The 26,419-nt window shown below is 40.6% G+C and overlaps 1 protein-coding gene across 2 annotated transcripts in view; it reads left to right on the plus strand.

Annotated features, from left to right (window-relative positions):
* Positions 1–245: 245 nt before the first annotated feature.
* Positions 246–26,419, plus strand: part of LOC140187551 (DNA topoisomerase 1-like) — a 76,025-nt gene continuing 49,851 nt past the window's right edge. Inside the window, exons 1-3 of one of the 2 annotated variants that reach the window (XM_072242956.1) lie at positions 246–576; positions 692–716; positions 14,899–15,028. In XM_072242956.1, coding sequence (XP_072099057.1) covers positions 553–576; positions 692–716; positions 14,899–15,028 — 179 coding nt within the window. In that variant the 5' untranslated portion in view covers positions 246–552. The remainder of the gene's footprint in view (positions 577–691; positions 717–14,898; positions 15,029–26,419) is intronic. The other variant, XM_072242949.1, reaches the window with a different exon arrangement.

Below are 26,419 nucleotides of genomic sequence, written 5' to 3' on the forward strand. Positions count from 1 at the left end.
CTAGATAAGCTGTATTTCAAAAGGAGGAAGGGGGTCATGTTTGTGTGTTTGGTGTGTGTGTGTATATATACACATATTAGCGGTAGCTTGGAAAATTGGGCTTTAATTCTGCTTGGGATCATTTATTTTCAAACCACTGTCAGTTTATTTCTGGGCATGGAGTTTGATGGCGCAAAAAGGTGTTGACGAGCTTCGGGGGGAGGGCAAAGGAAGTGCCTGTGCATTTCTGGGGAAGTGGCGCCTTGAATTGCGAGAACCAGATTGACAGATCAATCGCCCGAAAGCGAAACTTTGTCTCTCTGCACCCGGTGCATGCGCAGTGCGCAGAAACGGGGACTTAGTCTCTGCGCGGCTTTAGACTGCGCGGCGAGCAACCCCCTCAATCACCCCCGTACATGCGCAGTACGCCGAAACCGGGACTTAGACTCCGCGCGGTGAGCTGGACCAGTTCAATTTGAGGCAGCTCCTTGGTGTGAGTACAACTCAAATTATAAAACTCTGAGAGGTGAAGTGCGCAGTGGGAAACACCTATAATCGAATATCCGTAAAAAAATGAGCTTTGATCATCTCTCCCAGGTAGGTGGATTGGTTATTTAACCCGCTTTAGAAACTTGTGTTTTTTTTCTTCTTTTTTGATGCTGATATCTCCAAAAAAAGTTTTAATCTGCTTTTTTTTTGGTTTATGTTGTAGGTCAACGCAGATTGTCGGCTGAACGGTGAGTGTTTGAGCCCGAGAAGGGTGAGGGTGGTGTTTAATTCTGCCTTTTAATGTGGAGAACAAGAGGATCAGACATGGCGTCCAGAGACTAAGTCCCGTCGACGTGCCCGCAAGCCCTATTGTTCAAATCGGCCCCCAAAATAACCACCTTGCAGCCCCCTCTTGGCCCCCAAAACACCGTCAGCCCCTTCTACAGGAGCCAGAGTCCGGGATCCGGGGCTCGGATGGTCTCTAGCACCCGTGGCCGGCCCGCGATGGCGAGGCAAAAGCCGGCTTTTCGGCCGTTAGGACTTAGTCTCTGCGCCATTTTCTTTTGCCCTTCTCTCTGGGCTCCTTCGTGCATGTTGCAAGAGCGAGGCTCCTACATTGGAGCCGCAAAACGTTGCAGGGCATTTAAACAAGCCCTGGCACAGCGAGAGTAGCCTTTTTCTATCAAAATGCAGCAAGGGCAACACCTTGGTGTTTTTAATTTGCAGGAAAAATGCACTTTAGTTGGTTGCATTTCGGTTATTTTTTTGCTGGGGAGAGAGGAAGCTGAAAATTCCAACACTTGGCGATTTGCATTAATAATTTGTGAAAGTGTTTTTTTAAAATAAAAATAAACTATTTCCTATGGTCATCTTCCTCCACCGCCCCCCCCCCCCCACCATGAAAGGTTTTGAGAGTCAATCTTCTGTACGAATAAAAGCCGGGTGTTTGAATTTCCCGGGGTTATATTGTATCAAAAACAATTGGATTATATTATATCAAAAATAATTGCTGCTGTAGTGAGATGTAGATACTTCTAGAAGTTCCCTCAGAGTTTATTGTTTATATGGTTTATTTTAATTTTTAAAGATAGATCTTAAATTGGGATGGTGATTACCACATCTTAATCGGTTTGAAGTGCAAACTTTGCAATAATGACCAGAGCAGCTGTTCGACATTTTTTAAAGTTTTTTTGTTTGGTTTGCAAGGACAAAATATGTCCTAACCTTCCCAAAGTCGCGGATGAAGCTGCTAAAACTCCAGCAAAGGCGATAAGCCAGCTTTTAGGAATATGTCTCTGATCTGTATTTTTAACACGTTCCTGCCTTCACACCAAATAGGATCACACTGTATATTCTTATTAACTATACGAGCATTGTATTCCTGGGTGGTAATGATAGTCTGTTATCTTCCAGGAATCCACTAGTACTAATTTGATTACAAGCTTTTCTTATGAAAAGACTAAATTATAATTCAAATATAATTAAAAGATCTTATATGATAAATCTGCGTTGACAGAAAAAAAAACTTCCACTATGTGTCTGAAAATACATCTCAGATGAATTGGGCAGAGGAGCTTACATCCCAATGTATTTATATACATTTCTGAAGTATTCGTATAAGATTATGATAAATTGATTGTAATTTTAACAGACAAGTCCCTTTGGTGTGAAAGGATCTACTTCCTTTACTAAGTTTGTGTTAAGTATAAAAGGTTCTTATTTGAATAGCTTTGAACTACCCAATTGGGTTTTGAGTTCACTTTATGAACGCCATCCTGGCACCAGGTTTCATGATGTTTATAGAAGTATTTCAAGGAGGAAGTTGAAAGGAGAGGTCAATCTGATTCTCCTTGTCGGAATTGCTACTTATCCATTTTACTGTTGGGGCGCACAAAATATTAGTTTTTTTCCTTGGAGAAAGTGGAGAGTAATGTGGTTGAAGAATATTCAAAATAAAATATTTATTATGAAATTATCTTGCCTCAATGCTGATCAGTAAACTGTTGTTCATTGAATTTGACTTTTCAGTAAGCTTGGGTTATCAATTTGAAAATCAGTAATTTATTGGTCATGGAGTGGGATGTGGTTTCTAGGCAGTTCACAATTATTTTGATAAAGGGAACAGGAAAGAAATTAATTGCTGTTTTCTAATCCTAAGCTTATGCAGTTATCAGCTGCTGGCTCTCCCTGAGAAAGTATTCAGATGTATTGAAGTTAATGGAACTGAATCTTTTACAGCCAGCATCAATCCTTCTCTCTTCCCCCCCCCCCCCACCATACATCTACATACATCAACAGCTGTTCCACACACAAGCATTTGGCACCAGAGACCAAAGATTTCTCTCTCATCTCTAGTGATTCATTGTGTGCTTTCATTTCTGTGTTGGTCTTTTTGTACATATGTGACCATCTCTCAGTTGTGGCTGAGTTTGTAGTAAAATTAAACTGTGGCATTCAGTCTTGTTCTTTTGAATTTGCACACTTCAGCAGATGTCAGTGGAAAGAGTTCCTGCTTTTCATCCCCATCAAAGTCTCTTTCCTAACAGATCAGCTATTTCTGCGCAAGTTGTGCACTGGATCTGGGAGAAGTTTGGTGCATTCAGAGACAGGAACCAGGTTTATCAAAGCCTATGGGGCAGGCGGAATTTGACTTTTAAGCTTGCATTCTTTAAAGTATTGCTGTGCAGAATAGACTCTATGAATGTAATAAATGATAAACTAATAGCAGGCGTGTGAAGGCTTTCAGGTAGAACTATACACGTGATTGCATTCCTGGAAAGAACCAACTGCAATTTATCTGCACAACAGATAGGAAACACATGAGATCTTGAGATTATGATAGCTGACTAATTGAGGTATCGTGATTTCAACGCCATTGGTTTCCTCCTCCCAGCCACTCTCGCTGGGTTTAAATTTGCGGGTGTGCTAATGAGAATTAAGTGTCCACTGTTCATGAAGATTTCTTGATTTAACAAGTTGGTCTCCTCGACATGGTTAGGTCAGGGAGTGGAGAGCCAAGATTTAATTGGGCCATATAGGTGTGGTTTTCCAGTGGTTGTTAATTGAGTTGAGGAATATGTTTACTCACTCAGCCCAAGGGAGCAAAGGGCCACCTTTATTATTCACAGCCATTCTCGTTATGTTGATTGAACATCAAATATCAAGCCCTAGTAGGGTCTCGGCCTGAAACATCGATTGTTCGTTCATTATCATAGGTGCTACCTGACCTGCTGAGTTCCTCCAGCATGTGTGCTGCTCTGTTAACTTACCAACTGTGTTATTGAGGGGATTCATCTAGTAAAGGCAATTATTTATATTTTTTAATTAGTGAATTAAGGTAGCTTTCTAACAGGCCTGTCAGGTTTAATATCAAAGGTGTATGTCATGAAATTTGTTGTTATGCAGTACAGTGCAGTACGTAAGTGAAGGAAACGTGAATTGCTGTGTGTATATAAAATATAAAAATAAAAAAAGTAGTGAACTAGTGTTCATCGTTTCAGTGTCCATTCAGATATTGGATGGCAGAGAGGACGAAGCTGGTTCTGAATCATTGAGTGTGCCATCCGGCTCCTGTACCTCTTTCCTGACAGTAGTAATGAGAAGAGGGCATGTCCTGGGTGATGGTCCTTAATGATGGAAGGTAGTGCCCATGATGGAGCTGACTGAGTTTCCAACCCTCTGCAGCTTATTATCTAGCTGTTACATCTGGGATATTGCAACAGCATACATTCTCCAAGATATGGAACATTTCTGCTTTATTGAGATCAGGCTGGGACTGAAATCAAGAATCTGAACTAAACTAGAGGAACCTTTAGGTAGTTTGATGTACTATCAATTTGCCTGGTATATTTTTTCGGAAAGGAAAGGAAATTGTTGTGTAAAGGAATTCTGTTTGCACTGGCAATAAGATCATTTGCCCAGTAATGTTTTGACAGCCATTGTTGTATCAGCTCTGTCACTGGGCTAAGACCCCATTCTGAGATTTTGCTTAAGTTTGTGGTTATCATGGAGTCTCATCTATGCCCTGAGTTGTTTCTCCTAACAAATCCTTGTTAAGCCTGAGAGGGTAGTTAACCAGAATAATTGTCAGGTATGTGAAAGAAGACTGCAGTGGATGTCATCTTGGTATTTGGAGGTCAGATGTACGGCCTGATCACCAGCAGTACAGTGGGAGAGCCATTTTGCTTCCATTGAGTGCTTGCTTTCATTTAGTTGTATTTTTTTTAAATCTCAACTTCTCTTCCACTGTGTATCATTTTAGATATTCGGTAAGTTCGCCAGACCCTACTTTCTTGTGCGTCTCACTTAAAGCCAAATTACTTTCTATTTGGATCTTGGTATTGGATAAACCTCGGCCAACAGTTTTTGGGAATTGTCCTATTTGAACTTGAATAGGTTGATAGTTTTGAAGGCAAATAAAGATCCGATATTTCCCATTAATGTCATAATTCTGGATCAATACTGCACAACTAGTTATGGTGATAACACCTGCTGTGTGGGTGTTAATGTTCCACCTTATAGGCTGGGTGTAACACTGCACTGAAAACAATATAATCCATTCAAATAGCTTTGTAAATCCTGGCCTCATTTCAATTTCTTTTTGCATGTGTGCTGACATGAAAACTCCTGAAACTGTTTCTCACATGACCCGGTTAGTTTTCCTGGTGGTGATGTGGGAAGTAGCTGAAGAGAAAAAAGACTTTAGATTTGAAGGTGGAGATTTAAATTGTTGGAACAGGTGGGTGGCATAAGGAAGAGTGAAAGATTAGATTTTTTTTCACTTAAGGCTAACTGCTGGACCTTGTGTAGGCAGCACAGTTTCAAGACATACAATAAAGGGTGAGCAAGTTTTATAATCGACTTCTGTACAAGTGAGGAAGAAATCTTGGGTATTGAAAGGGAGCCTGTAGAACATTGTCGCATAACTTTCTTTTGGAAAGACCACAAGACGTTGGAGTATAATTAGGCCATTTGACCCATCAAGTCTGCTCCGCCATTCAATCATGGCTGATTCATTATCGCTCTTGACCCCATTCTTCTGCCTTCTCCCTGTAACCTTGGACACCCATTAGATCAAAAGCCTATTAACCATGCTTTAAATATACCCAGTTTTTGACTTCCATAGTCACCTGTGGTATTGGACTACACAGATTCACTGGCCTCCAGCTAAAGAAATTCTTCCTCATGACTGTTATGGACATTCTCTCACGTCCATTCTATCTAGGCCTTTCTATATTCAAGAGGTTTCATTGAGATTCCCCTCATGTAAGCAGGTTAAGGGTAAAATGTGAGAAGTTTAAGGGGAACATTTGGGGAAACTACTTCAGTCAGGGTTGTGAGAGTGAAATGATCTGCCAGTGCATGTAGTGCATGTGAGCTTGATTTCATCATTTGAGAGAAGTTTGGATATGTACATGGATAGGTGAATATGAGTAGGCAGTTTAAAAGGTTCTTGCATGGACTAGATGGGCCAAATGGCCTGTTTATGTTGTACTTCTCTGTGACTCTAAACACCAGCAGGTGCTGGCAAGGTGCTATCAAATGCTGCTCATACATTAGCCCTTTCATTCTCTTGAACTTCTGGATCTTCTGCCATGCCATCATATATATGGAGGCCCACAACTGCTCATAATACCCCAAATAAGGTCTGACCCAATACCTAATAAAACCTCATTGTATTCACCTTCTTTACTATTAACTCAGTCTGCAAGGTAACTTTGCACAGTCCCTTCACACCTCTAATTTCTGAATTTGCTCCCTGTTTAGGAAATTGTCTACGCCTTTATTCCTTTTACCAAAGTGCATGGCCATACATTTCCCTCCACTATATTTCACCTGCCTTTTCCTGCTCATTTTCCTCGTTTGTCCAAGTCCTTCTGCAGGCTCGCTGCTTCCCTACCTGCTGCTCCACCTATCATGGTATCACCAATAAATGTGGCCACAAAGCCACCCATTCCGTTATCTAGATCATCAGCATATAATGTGAAATGTACTGCACTCAGTAACAATCCTTGTGAAACAACACTAATCTCTGGCAGCCAACCACTTTTAGTCATCTGCCAGTTGGCCAATCTTCTATCCATGCCTGTAATACCATGGGCTCTTTAGCAGCTTCATGTCTGGCACCTTGTCAAGGTCTTTTGAAAATCTAAGTAAACTCTCTTCTATCCCGTGTGTTATTTCAAAGTACATGCATGTCACCATGTACTACCCTGGCATTCATTTTCTTGTGGGCATCTGCAGTAAATGCAGAGAAACACAATAAAATCAATGAAAAAACTGCATGCAAAAAGTTTTTTTCACCTCAAAGAATTCCAACGGGTTTGTTGTACAATCTTTCCCCAAAAGCAAACCATGCTGACTTGGCCATTTTGAGACTCTTAAGTACCCCAAAACTGCATCCTTAACAACTCCAACATCTTGCCAACCATGAAATCAGGCTAACTGGTTTATAATTTCCTGTCTTTTATCTTCCTCCGATTTTAAAGAGTGGAGTGACATTTGTGATTTTTCAGTCCTCTGGAATCATTACAGAATCTAGTGATTCTTTAAAGATCATTATTAATGCTTCCGTAGTCTCTTCAGCTACCTCCTTCAGAGCCCTGAGCTATAGTCTAACTGGTCCAGGTGACTTAACTACCTTAAGATATTTCAGCTTCTCAAGTACCTTTCCCTTAGTAATAGTGACTGCAATCGAATCTGTTCCCTGACACTCAGATTTCTGGTATGTTGCTGGTGTCATCATGACACAAAATACTTATTCAGAAATCAAGAAAGAAAAAATTCATAGATAAACTAAAGGTTGAAAAAACAAAATAGAGAGAAAGATTACTGAGGTATTGTAATAATATCAGTGTTAACTTTGTGCAAAATTTCTTATTTCTAATTTTCCCCATGCTATTGAGTGTGTAACAATTTTAGATATTTTATCTCCATTCAGAATGCAAATTATTTGAATCTGATAAAATCCATGGCATGATGTCAATGATAATATTCAAACTCTTATCTTTGATGCTTGAGTAAGTGGGATTTGGAAGATACGTGGTAATAATTAATGGTTCATTGTGAGCTTCATGAGGAAATTGGGGTGATACCAAATAATGTAGAACTTGTTTTTTTTTAACTACTTCTGTGAGCACTAATGAATTACTGCCTTTAAATTTGAAAAACAGCCATGTTGGTTTTCTTTGACAGATGTTTAATGTAACTGTGTAAAGTGTTTGCTGTAGTTTGATGGCCAGATATCTCATTTTTGACTACTAAATATTTGGATCTCTTTTGAATAGACTTAGCTGTTGCAAGGTGGGGACAGGTTTATATTTAGTGACATGATTGTATTGACTAGTTACTGCTCTTAGTTGGTCTTTACAATTTCATCTAAGATCAGGGGTCCGTAACCTGAGTCCATGGCATTTAAAAAAAGGTTTGGAACCCTGATCCAGGTGAGGTTTCTCTACTTGAACTCTGATCCCTTCTTTCTCCACCTCTCTGCTCCTGACTACAGATCACTTACTTTTCCTGCATCTTCCCCATGGGGTTAGAACAGAGGTGAGGAGAAATTTCTTTAGCCAGAGGATGGTGAATCTATGGAATTCAATGCCAGAGATGGTTGTGCATGCCAAGTCACTGGGTATATTTAAAGTGGAGATTGATAGGTTTTTGATTAATAAGGGCGTCAAAGATTATGGGGAGAAGGCAGGAGAATGGGGTAGAGTGGAAAAATAAATCAGCCGTGATGGAATAGCAGCGCAAACTTTGAGCCGAATGGCCAAATTCTGCTCCTGTGTCTTATGATCTTGTAACCCATTTTTCTTTTGCCTGTCAAATAACAAGGTCTATTTACCTAAATGCCAAACAAGACCTTGCAATGAGATTACTTAAGAGTGTAGATGCAACATTGATGCTGTCCCTAGCCGGCAGAGACTGACAAATTCACTTGGACTCAAATGCAACAGTTTAACGTCTCTTTGAATTGGTAGCTTTGGTGGTCGGCTATTCTGATGTTTACAATGAATAGGTCACATTAGTACATGTCGTGGGGGATGGGTAGTGAATTAATTCTGTAGACGGAGGTCAAGCAGTGCTCTCTGGACAATGGTGATTTGTTCTGTCCTTATATTTTTGTATTAGTAGTGCTTTGTTGGATTCTGAATGGATGATTCTGCATGTTTGGTGACCGTCTTGGTTGAGTTGAACTGATCAGTTGCATGTAATTTCCAAATACTTTTCCCCTCCACTGTCTCCTCTTCTTAAGATACACTAGTGAAATTTAAGAGACTACTGGACAGGTTTATGGAGGAATTTAAGGTGGAGATTATATGGGAGGCAGGGTTTAAGGGTTGGCACAATATTGTAGGCTGAAGGGCCTGTACTGTGCTGTACTGTTCTATGATAAAAGATGCTTTGGTTATGATTCTACTTTGGTATCTTTGCCAGGTGGATAACTTGCAGCAATGAAACTGAGCCAGTTAATTAATAGATAGTTAAGTGTAATCCTGTCAAAGCAGAAAGTGACTGGACGTGAGAAGCCTGATGCTTTGCACGAGGTACCGTTAACTAAGAAAGTTCATCCACTGTCGCCTTTTCATTTGAAATCCATCGAATATTGAAAGGCTTAGATAGAGTGCACATAGCGAGGATATTTCCAGTAGTGCGATAGTCTAGAACAAGAGGGCACGTCCTCAACATAGGACCTCCCTTTAGAACAGAGATTAGGAGGAATTTCTTTCACTAGAGTAATGAATCTGGAATTCATGACATCAGGCGGCTGTGGAAGGCAAGTCATTCGTGTATTTAAAACGGAAATTGGTGGGTTCTTGATAGGTAAGGGCATCAAAAGTTATGAGGAGAAAGCAAGGGAGTAGTTGAGAGCGATGTTAAATCAGCCATGATGGAATGGCAGAGCAGACTTAATGGGCTGAATGGCCTGGTTTTGTTCCTATGTCTTACGATCTTGTAGATTGGACATTTTTTTGCTCTCATCTGCTTCACTAAGAAAACATCTCCAATTTAATTAATCTTTTTCACCAAGTCTGTGGATGCTGCCAATTTGTTGACAAGAGACTGCCCTGACTTTCCCCAGATAGCCATTCTTCACATTTGATTTATAATCTGCAGGTATGTTTCATATTGGTCAGTTCTGATTTTTGACTTTGCTTCCTTTCCACGTGGTTCTGTTTCCTACGGGCTGAAATAGCATGATTGTGTCTTCACCAGAGAGACAGTGTATCAAGTCAAGTCGCTCTTATTGTCATTTCAACCATAAACTGCTGGTATAGTACACAGTAAAAACGAAACAACGTTCCTCCACGACCATGGTGCTACATGAAACAACACAAAATTACTTTAGACTTCAGACCTACACGGGACTACATAAAGTGCACAAAACAGTGCAAGACAGTACAATAATTAATAAACAAGACAATAGGCACAGTAAAGGACAAATTACAATATAATAAATGATGTAAATGTAAACAATATTTTAGCAGGAATTGAGAAAGAAATGAGCAAAAATTGCAAAGGGAGTGGAGTGGTGTTCAGTTGTGAGTGTGTGTGGGCGGGGAGGGGGTTGGTGTCAGACTAGCCTCTGGGAATTGAGGAGTCTGATGGCTTGGGGGCGGAAACTGTTACACAGTCTGGTCATGAGAGCCCGAATGCTTCGGTACCTTTTGCCAGATGACAGGAGGAAGAAGAGTTTGTATGAGGGGTGCTTGGGGTCCTTCACAATGCTGTTAGCTTTGTGAATGGAGCGTGTGGTGTAAGTGTCTGTAATGGCGGGAAGAAAGACCCCGATGATTCCTTCAGCTGACCTCACTATCTGCTGCAGGGTCTTGCGATCCGAGACGGTGCAATTTCTGAACCAGGCAGTAATGCAGCTGCTCAGGATACTCTCGATACACCCTCTGTAGAATGCGGTGGGGGGGGAGTGGGAGATGGACTTCTTTCAGCCTTCGCAGAAAGTAGAGACGCTGCTGGGCTTTCTTGGCTATGGAGCTGGTGTTGAGGGACCAGGTGAGATTCTCCACCAGGTGAACACCAAGAAATTTGGTGCTCCTAACGATCTCTATAGAGGAGCTGTTGATGTTCAACGGAGAGTGGTCGTTCCGTGTCCTCCTGAAGTCAACAACCATCTCTTTTGTTCACGTTCAGAAACAGGTTGTTGGCTCTGCACCTCTTCTCTGTATGCTGACTCGTCGTTCTTGCAGATGAGACCCACCACGGTCGTGTCATTGGTGAACTTGATGTAATTCGAGCTGTGTATTGCTGCACAGTTGTGGGTCAGCAGAGTGAACAGCAGTGGACAGAGCACACAGCCCTGGGGGGGCCCCGTGCTCAGTGTGGTGGTGTTGAGCTGCTGCTGTTGATCCGGACTGACTGAGGTCTCCCTGTCAGGAAGTCTAGAATCCAGTTGCAGAGGGAGGTGTTCAGGCTCAGCTTTCTAATCAGGTGCTGAGAAATGATTGTGTTGAATGCTGAACTAAAATCTGTGAACAGCATTGGAAGGTACGTGTCTTTTTTGTCCAAGTGGGTGGGGCCAGGTGGAGGCAATGGTATCATCTGTTGAGTGGTTGGGATGATACATGGTTGTATTTAACTGTGAAGAGTTCAATCGGGATATACAAAAGGATGAGTTTAAAATCATTCTGGATTTACATTTGTAGGGTAAGCTGAGCAGTTTGTCTTTGCATTAGAACAGGAATTAACTTGGGCTTCGTGTCTGTTTGGTCTTCCCATCATTGATGAAGTTGTTTATTTTTTGGTGTTTTATTTTTTAATGGAGTAAGAACTTGTACTGCTATTCTAAGTCATGCCCAAGAGTTGAGTTACTGGAGACTGTCCTTGGTGTTACTTTAGTCCTACTTTCCCCTATGAAAAAATGCAAATAGTTAAGCACCCACATCTTTTTCATGGAATGTGCTGAGACTGCATTTAAAGACCTTGACCTTCAGACAATGCATGGAAATTGTACAAGGCAAAACCCAAGTGCACTTTATACTTGATTATTGGATCCACTTTTGTTTGCTAATTCAAGGTATTTGTAGTGTTTGCTTCTCACATGGTGTCAAAATGATTTGTTTTCTTTCTTCCTCTCCCTGCACTTTCCTTCTATATTCTGTAACCATGGTTTCTCAGTGGTGACTGAGCTTAACTGTGTCCTGGCGAAAGCTTCATTCCAATGCTATACAGTACTCCATTAAATATAGAACAGTTGACAGCCTAAAATTTGCAGCACTGGGTTTTCATTCTGGTTATTGTTTAGTCTGTTCTGATCTGCTTGGGTTTGATTTTCCTTGTGACTTCAAATTTGCCATGATCAAAGACATTTTGTTGAGATCCCATAAAGTCAGTTGTCGGAAGTCATTCTTATTAAATCCTTTGTTTTATTTGATTTTTGTTGGTAACTTGGAACCTTCGCAGCATCATCCCCTACCCCTCTTTTGTAAGGTTGGCATTATGGTGATGACGTTAACTTCCTTTGGATGTTTAGGACATCAGTCTAGGATGATTTTTAAATTGGTCTTTCACATCTATGAATTTCTTTGATTCAAAGTTCAAAGTAAATTCATTGTCATATATGTCAGCATATATAACCCTGAGATCCATTTTCTTGCGGGCATTCACAGTACAAGAAACATAATAGGATAAATGAAAGCATAGACAACAACCAAAATGCAAAAAAAAACTATGCAAGTGCAAGATAAAGAGAAGGAAAAAGATAATAATCATAAGCAATAACTGTAAAGAAAATGAGAATTTATCCCTTTTTTTATATTTTATTTTATTGAGATACTGTGCAGAACAGGCCCCTCTGGCCCTTTGAGCCATGCTGCATGGTAACCCCCTAATTTAACCCTAGCCTAATCATGGAACAATTTACAATGACCAGTGAACCTACCAATTGGTACGTCTTTGGACTGTGAGAAAACTGGAGCATCGGAGAAAACCCACGCAGTCATGGGGAGGACGTACAAACTCCTTTAAGACAGCAGCAGGAATGATTCAAGAGCCTGGTGGTTGAAGGGTAATAACTGTTCCTAAACCTGGTGGTGTGGGTCTTGAGGCTCCTATACCACCTTCCTGATGGCAGCAGCAAGAAGAGCATGGCCTGGGTCGTAATGGTTCTTGATGACAGATGCTGCTTTTCTGTGACAGCACCCCGTGTAGGTGTGCTCAGTGGGCTGTATACACTACATGTTGTAGGCTTTTTTATTCAAGGGCATGATGCAACTAATCAATAATCTTTGCAAACTTTGAAGAAAGTAGGGGTGCTACCATGCTTTCTTTTTAATGACACTCACTCACTGAATTTGGGACAGGCCCTCTGAAATGATAACACTGAGATTTAAATGATTAAATTAAATAATAATTGTTAGATTTGAGCCTTTCTTCAAAGTCTTGCCCCAATGAATTCAAGCAGCTGTCAATATTTTACAAATAGCTTCCTCCCTTCCACCATCATCTCTATGTCAATGAATCCATGAACACTGCCTCATTTTGCTTTTTTTTTTGCACTACTTATTTAATATAGGTAATATTATAATGTAGAGTGTGACTTTATGTATTGCACTGAACTGCTGCGGCAAAACAACAACTTTCACGACATTCATCAGTGATAATGAACCTGATTCTGATTTAAGGTGAACCAATTTCTTTTTGCCCCCTCTTCGACAGTGTTGAATTACTACTGTTTAATGAGGTCAGATTGTGCTTGGACTTCGTATCAGTACTAAAATGAAATTTTATTTTGTAAACAATTTTACAGTGCACAAAAGGAACACTAACTTCAAAAATAGTTTTGTCCTTTGTTTGAATGGGACAGTGTAACAAAATGCTGCTGACCTTGGTATTACCTGCTATTACTGTTGTAGTGCTAGGATCCATTTGGTTGTGTGCAGCTGTGGTCTCTGATTTCAGGATAAGATGTAGCTCGGACCTTCTGGGTGTAAAGTATTTATCTTTCTATCTTTTTTAATGCTTCCTTTTTAATTTTCTTAGCTTTTTATCCACAGTGCAAACCTTGATAACTTTTCAGAACTCTGTTAATTCTGGCATTTTTTCATTCTCAACACTCTGGGTTTCATAGATAACCTAAGGGAGGGTAATTATTAATTACTTTGTGCAATGATGACTATCTCAGAAAAACTACAGATGAGTTAGACCATCAGCGACCCCATTTCAAAAACTCCCTCCAACTCTCCCTTTCACAATATATATCAGATTAAGTTCCTCCCAAACACCCAATCCATGTGATAATCATTTTAAGATCTTTCAGGTGTTGATCATAACTCTGCTTTGAACCTGTCCCTGTAGCCATGTTCTGGATCCCCCCCCCCCCCCCCCCATTTTGCATTATATTAATTTTCAGGCATCATTCTTAAAGTTTTTTCACTCTGGGGCAGATTTTAATTTTCTGAACTCCCCTCAGGACATTAATGTCATCCTGTGTGTATCCAGAACTTGACATAGAACTCAAGGCAGTAGACTGAAGAGTTTATCATTCAAAAATCGTTTTGCTTATTAACCTTGATTAAGTCACATTTTCTGTTTTTTTTTTCATTTTTGTAAATGCATGCTTGTGAATCTAAATTTTCTTCCAAGTATGTATAATCTTTCAATCATCTACAGATGTCCAAATATAGCAACAGGCCTTTTGGCTCAATAAGTCCATGCTGATCATCAATTTCCCATTTGTTATCTATTTTCTCTCCTTATTCCCATCAATTCCCCCAGACAGCCATTTGCCAAAATTAGGATTGAATCCAGAGTTATACTAGATGCAGCACTCTGCTATTGGGCAGATTTTACTGTTTTGGTTAAGTGAGTATAACAGAAAGTTCAAAGTAAATGTTATTATCAAAGTACATATATGTCACCATTGTTATTTATATTTGCATTTGCACAGTTTGTCTACTGTACTGCACTTGATCCTGTTATAGTTACTATTCTATAGATTGGCTGAGAATGCTCACAAGATAAAAATCTTAAGATAGTATGTGATGTCGTTCATGTATTCTGATAAAATTTCCTCTAGTAACTATAACAGGATCAATGAAAGACCAACAGGTTGAGTATAATAGGAAGTCTACAGGGTTCTTGTCATTGGCAGAGGCCTAATAGCTCCTTGATTTTAAATGGAGGACTGATGGTTTGTTCCAGCAAGAAAAAGGTGAAAAACGTGAGGAAAGGTAAATGGATCCTTGTGATAGACAAGAATTAAGCCCATCAGAATAGGAAGTATATTTGTATCACTATAAAAATAACTGTTTGATAGAAATAATATACAACGTACAATTTAATGTCCTAAAGTGGAATTGTGCAAGTCCTGGTGAGTTTTTTAACTTGCGTAGAATTTGGAGATAGCGTAAATCATTGAGCAAGAAGATAAGGAAAGCATAACAATGACAATTTTTTTTGTATTTTATGTTATAGATTCTCATAAGTCCAGTAAAAGTGAAGAAAAACACAAACATAAAGAACACAAGCACAAGTCAAAGGATCGAGATAAGGATCGTGAGAAACCGAAGCACAGCTCCTCCAGTTCCAAGAATCATAGCAACAGGTAGCTTTGATCCCTTGTGCTGCATTTTCCATTGTTGTAGATGGTTACTATATTCAAGTGTGGTCAGGAATTGAAACATGACAATGTGCTGTATTTGAACTAGCTTTGCATTATATTATTCTAAAATGACTAATAATCAGCATATTCACAGTTGCTCTTGGGGCTAATGTGGCTGAGTCCCGGGTTACCAGTGCTATTCCGGTATGTATTAAATGATAGCTGCTTACATCATCTATGTCATGTCATTAACAAGTAGTATTTATATTAACAACATATTAGCTTTTAAGCTACCTCTTGGTCATTGACCAGTAGGAAAATTTTAATCTTGCATGGGGTCTTGGGTTTTGGCCCAAAATGGTGACATCTACTCACTTCCATAGATGCTGCCTGATCACCTGAGATTTTCCAGCATTTAGTGTGTTTTGTTTTGATAATCAGTATCTCAGATGCCAGCTCTGTAGGGCAACATAGGGGAATCTGACTGATGATTTGTGGTAGAGCTGAAACTGTTTTATTCTTGATATATCATCCATCATTTTCCCTTTGGAGTAAGGGATGATGGGAGGTCACTTGATTGAGCTGTACGAGATGATAAGAGGCATAGATTGGGTAGACAGCCTGAAACTTTTTCTCCAGGGCAAAAATGGTTAATGGAAGGGGGCTAATTCGAAGGTAACTGATGGAAAGTATGGGGGTTGGGTGTAGAGAGTTCTTTAACATGGAGAGTAGAAGGTATGTGCAATGTGCTGCTAGGGGTGGTGGTAGGGGCAGATACAATTCGGGTCATTTAAGAGGCTCTTGGGCACATGGGTGAAAGGAAAAAGGAGGCCAATATGAAAGGGAAGTACTGTGTTAGATCTTGGAGTAGGTTAAAAGATTGACGCAAAATTGTAGCCCAAGGGACCTTTACTGTCCGTCTTATGTCTCGCCTTCCATTCTGACCAAGGTTACATATTGTGGTTTAGAACTGGGTAGCTCAGAGTCAATTGAAGGATTCAGCTAGGGTCTTCCCCTGCAACAACTCAGGCTCAGTACACTGAGCTTCCTTGCTGTAGACTGATTAACCATGTTCTCAGGCAGAGTTCTGTGTGCTTCCTGTGGTCTGAAAAGAAGGGGGGGAAAACAACTTGCTCAATCATAAAATACCTCAGTAGTGCCACGCTTAACCTTTTATGTGGAGTGCAACTTCGGATTATTCATAGGCAAAATCCCCCCCGCCGGCTCCCCAAAACCTTGTAGTTCCTCTCTAACTGGAACAGCCCTACGAGTGGCTGAAAATTGACAGATCATGTCACTGCTGATCGAGATGGCTCCTCTAACACAAGTTTGCAAATTTGGCATATCCCATACTATGTTGAAAATTTGGTCAGATCTGTGATCTTTTCTATAATTTCTGCATCAAAGGTTCTGTGATACTGTAAACACTAATTTCTGAATTTGCAGCTTGCACTTTAGCTGCTTGTGCAGTGTAATTGGTGGATTTAAGTCTTACCAAAAGCTGAGCTTTGCACAAGTGGGGCGAGGTGGCACAGGAGCATAGCAGTTAGCGAAATGCTATTACGGAGCGGGGCATCGGACTTCACAATTCAATTTCAGTGCTGTCTATATGAAGTTTGCATGTCCTTCCTGTGAGCATGGAGGTTTCCACCGGGTCCTTTGTTTCCTCCCACATTCCAAAGACGTACTGGTTGATAGGTTAATTGGTCATTGTGGATTGTCCTGTAATTGGCTAGTGTTAAATAGGTGGGTTGCTGGCAGTTGCAGCTCTTTGGGTCAGAAGCCGCTTCTGTATCTCTAAATAAATACCTTTTTTGTTAATTTCTGTCTTTCTTTTCCAATGCTAAAAGTCAAGCGCTAGCTTTGCAGGAATTTTTTGCCAATTAATAGTAATAAATTAAAAGGGGGTCCCAGATGTGGGTATAACAATACATGTTATACTTGTGGCCTGTAAGTTAAGTATATTTTCTGATGGTGTCCTGTAGTTATTTTGAACCAGACATAAAGGAGCTCAAATTAATATTTTTCATTTGCATCCTAACAAAGCTTGTAACTCGATTTTCCTGTCTTCTCTCTTGTCCATCTACCATTTCTGGCAGCGCTTATTTATTGGCCAACTGTGAAGTAGAAAGCCTCTGGCAATCTTGGCTGTTAGTTGCTGTGAGCTAATAGCTCTGTTATTAACCGCTATCCTTTGTTCTGTAAGTTCCAGCTTTTGACAGAGTATGTTCTGCAAGTATGACAGGAGTTCCTAGTGTTTGGCTGAAACAATAGACTTGCCTTCTTTCATTAGAAATGTGAATATCCACACAAGTGAACAATTTTGTGAACAGTAAACGCAGGTCTAATCTGTTTAATAAAGGGGTATCATTTGGGGAACGTGTCTCACTCCTATCATTAGATAATGAGATGCAAGCAACACACACAAAATGCTGGTGGAACGCAGCAGGCCAGGCAGCATCTATAGGAAGAAGTACAGTTGATGTTTCTGGCCGAGACCCTTCGTCAGGACAGAATGAAGTCTTCTTGTAGATGCTGCCTGGCCTGCTGCGTTCCACCAGCATTTTGTGTGTATTGCTTGAATTTCCAGCATCTGCAGGTTTTCTCGTGTTTGTGTTTTTAGATAATGAGATCAGTTGTTTCTTGTCTGATTCCACCAGAACATGAGTTTCTGTGCATGTCCTTCATTCATTTTGTACCTTACTGTGTTTAACAATTTTTTTAAAAAGTCTGGATTTCCTTTTCATGTACTTCTGGGGCAGCAATTTCTGAGTGTAAAATTCTCATCCATTATCTTTGTGTGGTGGATAGTCCCAATATCACTGAAGTGCTCTTGAACTTCAAATAACTTATGACCCTTTCACCTCTACTTGCTAATTTGAGAATGTAGGAAGCACACATCCCTGTTACAGTGAATTAGCTTAGCCATGATGAGTGTTAATGCATCTCTTATTTCGTAGCTGGCATCTTTCACTTGTTTCCACAGACTGGCACAGAAGGTTGTGAACTAAGATGATTCATGAATTCTATTGGGAGATTAAAAGTGTAGGCACAAAACATGGGAGCCGAGAATAAACTTTCTGATATCTTTGCAGTGCTTGAATTCAGTTGTGTGGGAATCATTATTTACATGGCTGATGTTGAATGTTTCTGATTCTGTTTGGGAAGAACTTGCAAGAGAATTGTATGCATTCATGTGTAGGTGTAGTAAGCCACTGTATACAAATTTCTCTGCTAAGAGTGCCCAGACAAAGGAGATCTAATATCTTAGAGCAAAGGAATTTAGATGCAATGTTTCGGTGTAATTTTGTCACAAGGTAGTGGAAATAATGAGAGGGGAAAATAAAACAGCCATGATTAAATGGCAGGGTAGACTATATGGGCCTAAATGGTCTAATTCTGCTCCCATGTCTTACGATTTTTGTTTTCACTCTAAGGAATGCAGAAGCTGTGTTAACAAGCTTAAGAGGTTTAAAGACCTAACTACTTTCTTTGAAACGCTAACTGATGTTACCTTGTGAAAGAGGTGTCTGAGTAAGGACTCATTTATTGAGATATAGTGTGGAATAGGCCCTTCAAACCTAGCCTAATCAGGAGATTAATCTGGGTAGCCTCCAACCTGATGGCATGAACATCGACTTCTCTAACTTCCGCTAAGGCCCCACCTCCCCCTCGTACCCCATCTGTTACTTATTTTTATGCACACATTCTTTCTCTCACTCTCCTTTTTCTCCCTCTGAATTCCCGGACCTCCTGTCCCATGATCCTCTTGTATCCCCTTTTGCTTATCACCTGTCCAGATCTTGGCTCTTCCCTCCCCCTCCTGTCTTCTCCTATCATTTTGGATCTCCCCCTCCCCCTCCAACTTTCAAATCCCTTACTCACTCTTCCTTCAGTTAGTCCTGACGAAGGGTCTTGGCCTGAAACGTCAACTGCACCTCTTCCTAGAGATGCTGCCTGGCCTGCTGCGTTCACCAGCAACTTTGATGTGTGTTGCTAATCAGGAGATGATTGGCAACGACCAATTAACCTACCAACCGGCATATCTTTGAACTGTGGGGTGAAACTAGAGGAAACCCACATGTTCATGGGGAAAACATGTAAACTCCTTACAGGCAGTAGTGGGAATTGAACCCAGTTTGCCCGTACTGTAAAGCTTTGTGCTAACACTATGCTACCGTGCCACCTTCCTCAGAATAAAGCTTCCCAGAATTTCAAATGGAAAATGACTACCTTTATCATAGTCTGAGATTTACAAGAATTTTTTGAAATTTTATAAAGATTTGCCACAAGGCAGACTAGGCTGTAGGTCCATTTGTACAGGCAGTGTTTACCCTATGCTAATGTATAACTTATTCACATACAGGAATTCACTTTGTTCTTAAGTTATTTGGGAGTTGAAGCAGAATAGCAGAAATAAGTCTATACTAACTTACCTAATATGAACCCAATCCATACTAGTCTTGCTTCCCCTACCTACCAGCTCACAAAAAAACCTTGTGTGACTTACCTGGCTATATTCAGTGAGAAGCACAATCCTGTTACCTTATCCCAAACATGGAAAAAGTCTGCAGATGCAGGATATCCAAAGCAACACACCAAAGTGCTTAAGGAACTCAGCAGCCCAGGCAGCAACTGTGGAAAAGAGTAAACACTTGAGATTTTGGGCTGAGGGCCTTCATCAGGACTCAAAAGAAAGTGAAGTCCGCACAGTCTGTGTAAAAAATTTGTTTTATTTAAGAAAAAAATCTTTAAAAAAATAGAGAAGTCAGAGTTAGAAGGTGGGGAGGAAGAAATAATAGGTGGTAGGTGAAACCGAGAGAGGGGGAGGGATGAAGTAAAGAGCTGGGAAGTGGATTGGTGAAATACATTAAGGGCTGGAGAAGGGAGAATCTGATAGGAGACGACAGAAGACCAAGGAAGAAAGGGAAGGGGGAGGAGCACCAGAGGGTGATGAGGTGAGAGGGGGAATGGGGAAGGGGGGGGTGTCAGTTACTGGAGGTTCGAGAAATCGATGTTCATGCCATCAGTTTGGAGACTACCCAGATGGAATATAAGATACTGCTCCTCCAACATGAGTGGCCTCATCACAGCAATAGAGTATGTAAGAATAGGACTTATCTACATATTTATTTCTTTGTGTGCACTTTGCTAGTATTTTCCATAGAAAAGTAGGGATACTATCCTTGGTCAAGCAAACAAAATTTAGTTCTGGCTCATTTTTTACTTTGCAAACAACTCTGCCTGTAGAAATTTTGGTGTCAACTGTCATAATAGGGTTGTCTCCTAAAATTAGACAGGATTGCTTAATTATGTTTGTTTTTAACATTATTCTTTTTGACAAATGCCAGTAGTCATGATGTTGATAGAGTGAGTGACTAAATTGCCATATGTATTATAGAATCCTAACAATTGAGATTTCTATTCAAATCTGTAGAATTTAACTTCAGTTATGAGTTTTAAAAATCATTTAAAATGCCCATAAACCTACGGATGTTATTCAGTGGATAAAACCTGCTATCTTTATCCAAAATAGCCTGGCTCAATCTGCAGCCAGCTAAGCATCAAATGAGTTGCTGATATTCCTAGGAAATGAGATATTGTTGGTACTTATAAAATCTAAATCAGGGGTTCCCAATCTGGGGTTCATGGTCCCCTTGGTTAATGCTTGGTCCATGGTTTAAAAAAGGTTGGAAAATCTGATCTTAATAAATAAGGGGGAATTATTTTGTGTAGCTACATTCAGCCCAATACTGAAAATCCTCCTTACATAGTTTAAAGGCACTGCTCCTGCATGGTAGTCAGTTAGTATATCTGCATAAAACATCTTAACTCTGCATAAAACTTTTATTTTTCATTGAAAAGATTCTTGATTTCACTTCCAAAAACAAGCTACAAAAAAAAATTATTTGATTTGCAAGGTACTGGACTGCTTTGGGGGAAATAAGTTGCAATAATGCACTATAATCATGGCAGAGAAAAATATGCTGTCTGATGTAGATGCCACAAAACGGTGGGGGGGTGGGGGGACTTCATGCTGTTGTTAACTTGATTATCCTCACACTCAGCTGATCCTCCGATTCATTTCCAAGCATTGTCAATCAGACAGGATCAGATTAGGTGAATACTTAGGGTACTCCTGGTGTTGCACTGTAATATATCCTGAAGCCAAAATTGATTTATGGTGACTTCACTGAAGGTGAAGGGAGGGAGTGAAAACTCATTGAGATTGTTGTTTATCCCTTTCAGTCTCTTTGGGGTTACTTTCAGTGTTGGTATGTTATTTTTTGCCCACACTCTGAAATTTAGTAGCTAACTAGACAACCCGGTGAACCGTTGGGGCACCTTTTGAGAGAAAGGTAGTGCAGACTTGACCATAATCTTTCTCTTTCCACACGGCATAATTAGGCTGTCCATATTTTTTTTACCCTAATGCTTGATGGAAGATACGAAGCAGTAACATCATAGCCTGGAGGATGCTGATTTTTCTTGATGTGGTTGGCGCTCTCCTAAATGGGCATGATAGCCCTGCCCTTTTGCTGCGGTAGGTGTCACTGCTGTGAGCATGGTGAGGCGCTGCTGAGGCTGGCCGTGCGCATGTGTCGCGGTTTCCATGAAAGGTGGAATCAGCTCTGTAAGCATCGTGAAGCACTGCTGAGGCTGGCCGTGGGCATGTGTCGTGGTGTCACATCGCGGTTTCCATTAAAGCTGGAATCGGCTCGGGTTGTGGAAATCTGGGCCTGTTGATTGACGAGTGAGCAATTTTATACAAATATATAACCCTGAACTTTGCCTGCATGCTGTAAGTTAGTGCATTTTAAGTCGATTTAGTCAGGAAAAAGTGCTGCTGTAATGCATCGTTTGGGCGAATTGGAGGTCACAAACAGCATGAGAATTTTAGTAGTATATAGATGTTTGGAATTTATTTCATCAGGATTTGAAGAAAACTTATGTTATAAGAAAATTGGTTCAGTAAAAACTGAGTTGCTAATTTGTTTTTATAGTTATTGAAGCCTGGTGACGTTTCAATTAAATGAGAATCTGGTTCATTATCACTGGCATGTTGTGAAATTTGTTTTGTGGCAACTTGTTTACTGTAAGTTACAATGAAAATAAATAATGCAAAGGATGAATGAGGTAAGGAGGTTTAATGCAAATACTGAATTCTGAACAATATGGATGAACCATGAGATCTGGAACCTTCTGAGGGCCAGGTCAGGCATTCAGGGCAAGTGACCAAGGAAGTTACAAGACATCTAGGTACCATCTCTGGACAGCCATCTCACAGGCTAAGTGACGTCTCTGGACTAAATTTGAATCAATAAAAGATGCATCACAGGTGTGGCACAGCTTGAATGCAATCGCCCCTTACAAAGTGTAATCATGTGACAACAGGACTTCGCTTCCAGATAAGCTCAGTGCCTTCTATGCTCACTTTAACCATTAAAACATGAAGGAGCCGTCACAAACTCCCAAAGCCTCCAATGACCCTGTGATTTCAGTTTCTGAGGCCCATTCTTCAGGAGGGTGAACTCATGAAAGCATCTGGCCCAGGTAGGACACCTGGCTGAGTCCTGAAGAAGGGTCTCAGCCCAAAATGGCGACTGTCTGTTCATTTCCATAGATGCTGCTTGACCTGCTGAATTCCTCCAGCATTTTGTGTGTGTTGCTTTAGATTTCCAGCATCTGCAAAATTTCTCGTGTTTTTGAGTACTAAAGACCTGTGCTGATCAACTAGCTGCAGTGTTCACTGAGATCTTTAACCTCTTGCTTTGGCAGTCTGAGGTACTCATCTTCTTGAATTATGCCCAGTGCCCAAGAAGAATGTGGTAACTTGCCTCAATGAATATCATCCAATAGCACTTACAGTGGCATGCAAAAGTTTGGGCACCCCGGTCAAAATTTCTGTTACTGTGAATAGTTAAGTGAGTAGAAGATGAACTGATCTCCAAAAGTCATAAAGTTAAAGATGAAACATTCTTTTCAACATTTTAAGCAAGATTATTGTGTTATTTTTGTTTTGTACCATTTTAGAGTGGGGGGGAAAAAAAGGGAAAGGAGCACCAAGCAAAAGTTTGGGCACCCCAAGAGATTTGAGCTCTCAGATAACTTTTACCAAGGTCTCGGGCCTTAATTTAGCTTGTTAGGGAAATGGCTTGTTCACAGTCATCATTAGGAAAGGCCAGGTGATGCAAATTTCAAAGCCTTATAAATACCCTGACTCCTCAAACCTTGTCCCAACAATCAATAGCCATGGGCTCCTCTAAGCAGCTGCCTAGCACTCTGAACATTAAAAATAAATGATGCCCACAAAGCAGGAGAAGGCTATAAGAAGATAGCAAAGCATTTCAGGTAGCTGTTTCCTCACTTCATAGTGTAATTAAGAAATGGCAATTAACAGGAACGGTAGAGGTCAAGTTGAGATCTGGAAGACCAAGAAGACTTTCCGAGAGAACTGCTGGTAGGATTGCTAGAAAGGCAAATCAAAACCCCCATTTGACTGCAAAAGACTTTCAGGAAGATTTAGCAGACTATGGAGTAGTGGTACACTGTTCTACTGTTCAGCGATACCTGCACAAATATGACCTTCATGGAAGTCATCAGAAGAAAACCTTTCCTGTGTCCTCACCACAAAATTCAGCGTCAGAAGTTTGCAAAGGACCATCTAAACAAGCCTGATGCATTTTGGAAACGAGTCCTGTGGACTGAGGAAGTTAAGATCGAACTTTTTGGCCGCAATGAGCAAAGGTATGTTTGGAGAAAAAAGGGTGCAGAATTTCATGAAAAGAACACCTCTCCAACTGTTAACGCACGGGGGAGGAGTGGATCGATCATGCTTTGGGCTTGTGTTGCAGCCAGTGGCATGTGGAACATTTCACTGGTAGAGGGAAGAATGAATTCAATTAAATACCAGCAAATTCTGGAAGCAAACATCACACTGTCTGTTTAAAAAAAAAGCCGAAGATGAAAAGAGGATGGCTTCTACAACAGGATAATAATCCTAAACACACCTCAAAATCCAAAATGGACTACCTAAAGAGGTGCAAGCTGAAGGTTTTGCCATGGCCCTCACAGTCCCCCGACCTGAACATCATCAAAAATCTGGATAGTCCTCAAAAGAGCAGTGCGTGCAAGACGGCCCAAGAATCTCTCAGAACTAGAAGCCTTTTACAAGGAAGAATGGGCGAAAATCCTGCAAACAAGAATTGAAAGATTCTTAGCTGGCTACAGAAAGCGTTTACAAGCTGTGATGCTTGCCAAAGTGGGTGTTACTAAGTGCTGACCATGCAGGGTGCCCAAACTTTTGCTTTGGGCCCTTTTCCTCCTTTGTTATTTTGAAACTGTAAAAGGTGGAAATAAAAAAAAATCTTGCTTAAAATATTAAAGAAATGTGTCGTCGTTAACTTTATGCCTTTTGGAAATCAGGCTTAGCTATTCACAGTAACAGAAATTTTGACCGGGGTGCCCAAACTTTTGCATGCCACTGTACATCCACAGTGGTGAAGTCTTCTGAGAGGTTGGTGATGAATCATATCAACTCCTTCCTGTGAAGTGACTTGGATCCACTCAGATTTGCACACCAGCAGAACAGGTCTATAAGAGATGGATAAATAAATAAATGCCATTTCATTGGCTCCTACTCAACCCTGGGAACATCTGGACAACAAAGGTGCATTCATTAGGGTGCTCTTATCAACTGTACCTCTGTTCAATATTATCATCCCCTCAAAAAAAATATAAACTTCAATATTCCTGACAAAGGGTCTCGGCCTGAAACGTCAACTGTACCTCTTCCTAGAGATGCTGCCTGGCCTGCTGCGTTCACCAGCAACTTTGATGTGTGTTGCTTGAATTTCCAGCATCTGCAGAATTCCTGTTGTTTTCAATATTTTAACCTCAATACCACCTTGACCAATTAGATCCTTGATTTCTTCACATGCAGAACCCGTCAGTTCGGATAGGGGTCACACGGTCGTAAGTATAAAGCGAGTAGAGCAGGGGGCGAAGTACATAGCCTTGTGTTGCACCTATGCTGATGGATATAGTGGAAGATGCATTGTGTGGCTAAGCACAGTTTCAATGACATTTACGTTTGCTGATGACACCACTGTCATTGGCCGAATCAAAGGTGGTGACAAGTCAGCTTATAGGAGGGAGATTAAGTAAGATGTTGCAGTGGTGCCGTATTTTCAGTGTCAGCAAGACCAAGGAGCCGATTATTGACTTCACGAGGAGGAAACTGGATGTCCATGAGTCATTCCTCATCAGGGGATCAGAAGAGGAGAGGGTCAGCAACTTGAAATTCATCAGTGTTATTTCAGAAGACCTGTCCTGGGCTCAGTGTGTAAGTACATTATGAAGAAAGCACAGCAGTGCATCTACTTCCTTAGAAGTTTGTGTAAGGATTTGAATAACATCTAAAACTTTCTATAGATGTGTAGTGGAGACTATATTGACTGGCAGCATCACAACCTGCTATGGAAACAACAATGCCCTTGAATGGAAAAGCCAACAAATAGTAGTGGGTACAGCTAAGTCCATCACGGGGGAAAGCCCTACCCTCCATTGAGCATATTTATTCAGAACACTGTCGCAGGAAAGCAGCATCCACCACCAGAGTCCCCCACTACCAGGTCATGTTCTCTTCCTTGTTGCTGCCATCAGGAAGAAGGTACAGGAACCAGAAGGGATAACTTCACTCGACTTAATTTGCCCCATCTCTGAACTGTTCCACTGCCTATGGACTCACTTTCAAGGACTCTTTGTCTCATGTTCTTGATATTTATTGCATATTTATTTATTATTATTTCTTTTCTTTTTTTTTTGTATTTGCACTGTTGGTCTTTTGCACAACTAGATGTCTGTCCTGTTGGATGCAGTCTTGCATTGATTCTGTTACGTTTCTTAGAGGTACTGATTTTGCTCACAAGGAAACAAATCTCAGATTGTATAAATTTACTTTGAACTTTGAATTCTTGGAATGAGGAGATGCTTTTGTAGCCATTGTCTGATTTCTCTCCCCCCTCCCCGCATATGTAGATTTTATTCTAATGTGTGGTTCTTTCTGCTTCAGTTATAGTTCTTGGTTTCAGTGATTTAAACTGCATCATCTACTTTACAGTTTTTTTAAAAAAAAGCCTCTAAAATCTGCTACTGGATCACGTCTTCACTGCCAAAATTGAAAGAGGAGGCAGTACTACCTGTCAGGAATCTTGTCTACATATTACCTCCATGCACACCAGCACACATTGAGGTTGGTGATTAGTTACAATCTAAAAAGGGACAGCAAGCCACAATACCTCAAATACCACAACTGGAACAAAAAAAACACTAAAATAGCCAGTCTAACCAGTCCTATATTCATCTTGTATATGAGCAGTCTGTCCCACATCC

The sequence above is a fragment of the Mobula birostris genome, chromosome 2 (genome assembly GCF_030028105.1).
Source record: "Mobula birostris isolate sMobBir1 chromosome 2, sMobBir1.hap1, whole genome shotgun sequence".
NCBI classification, from domain to species: Eukaryota; Metazoa; Chordata; class Chondrichthyes; order Myliobatiformes; family Myliobatidae; genus Mobula; species Mobula birostris.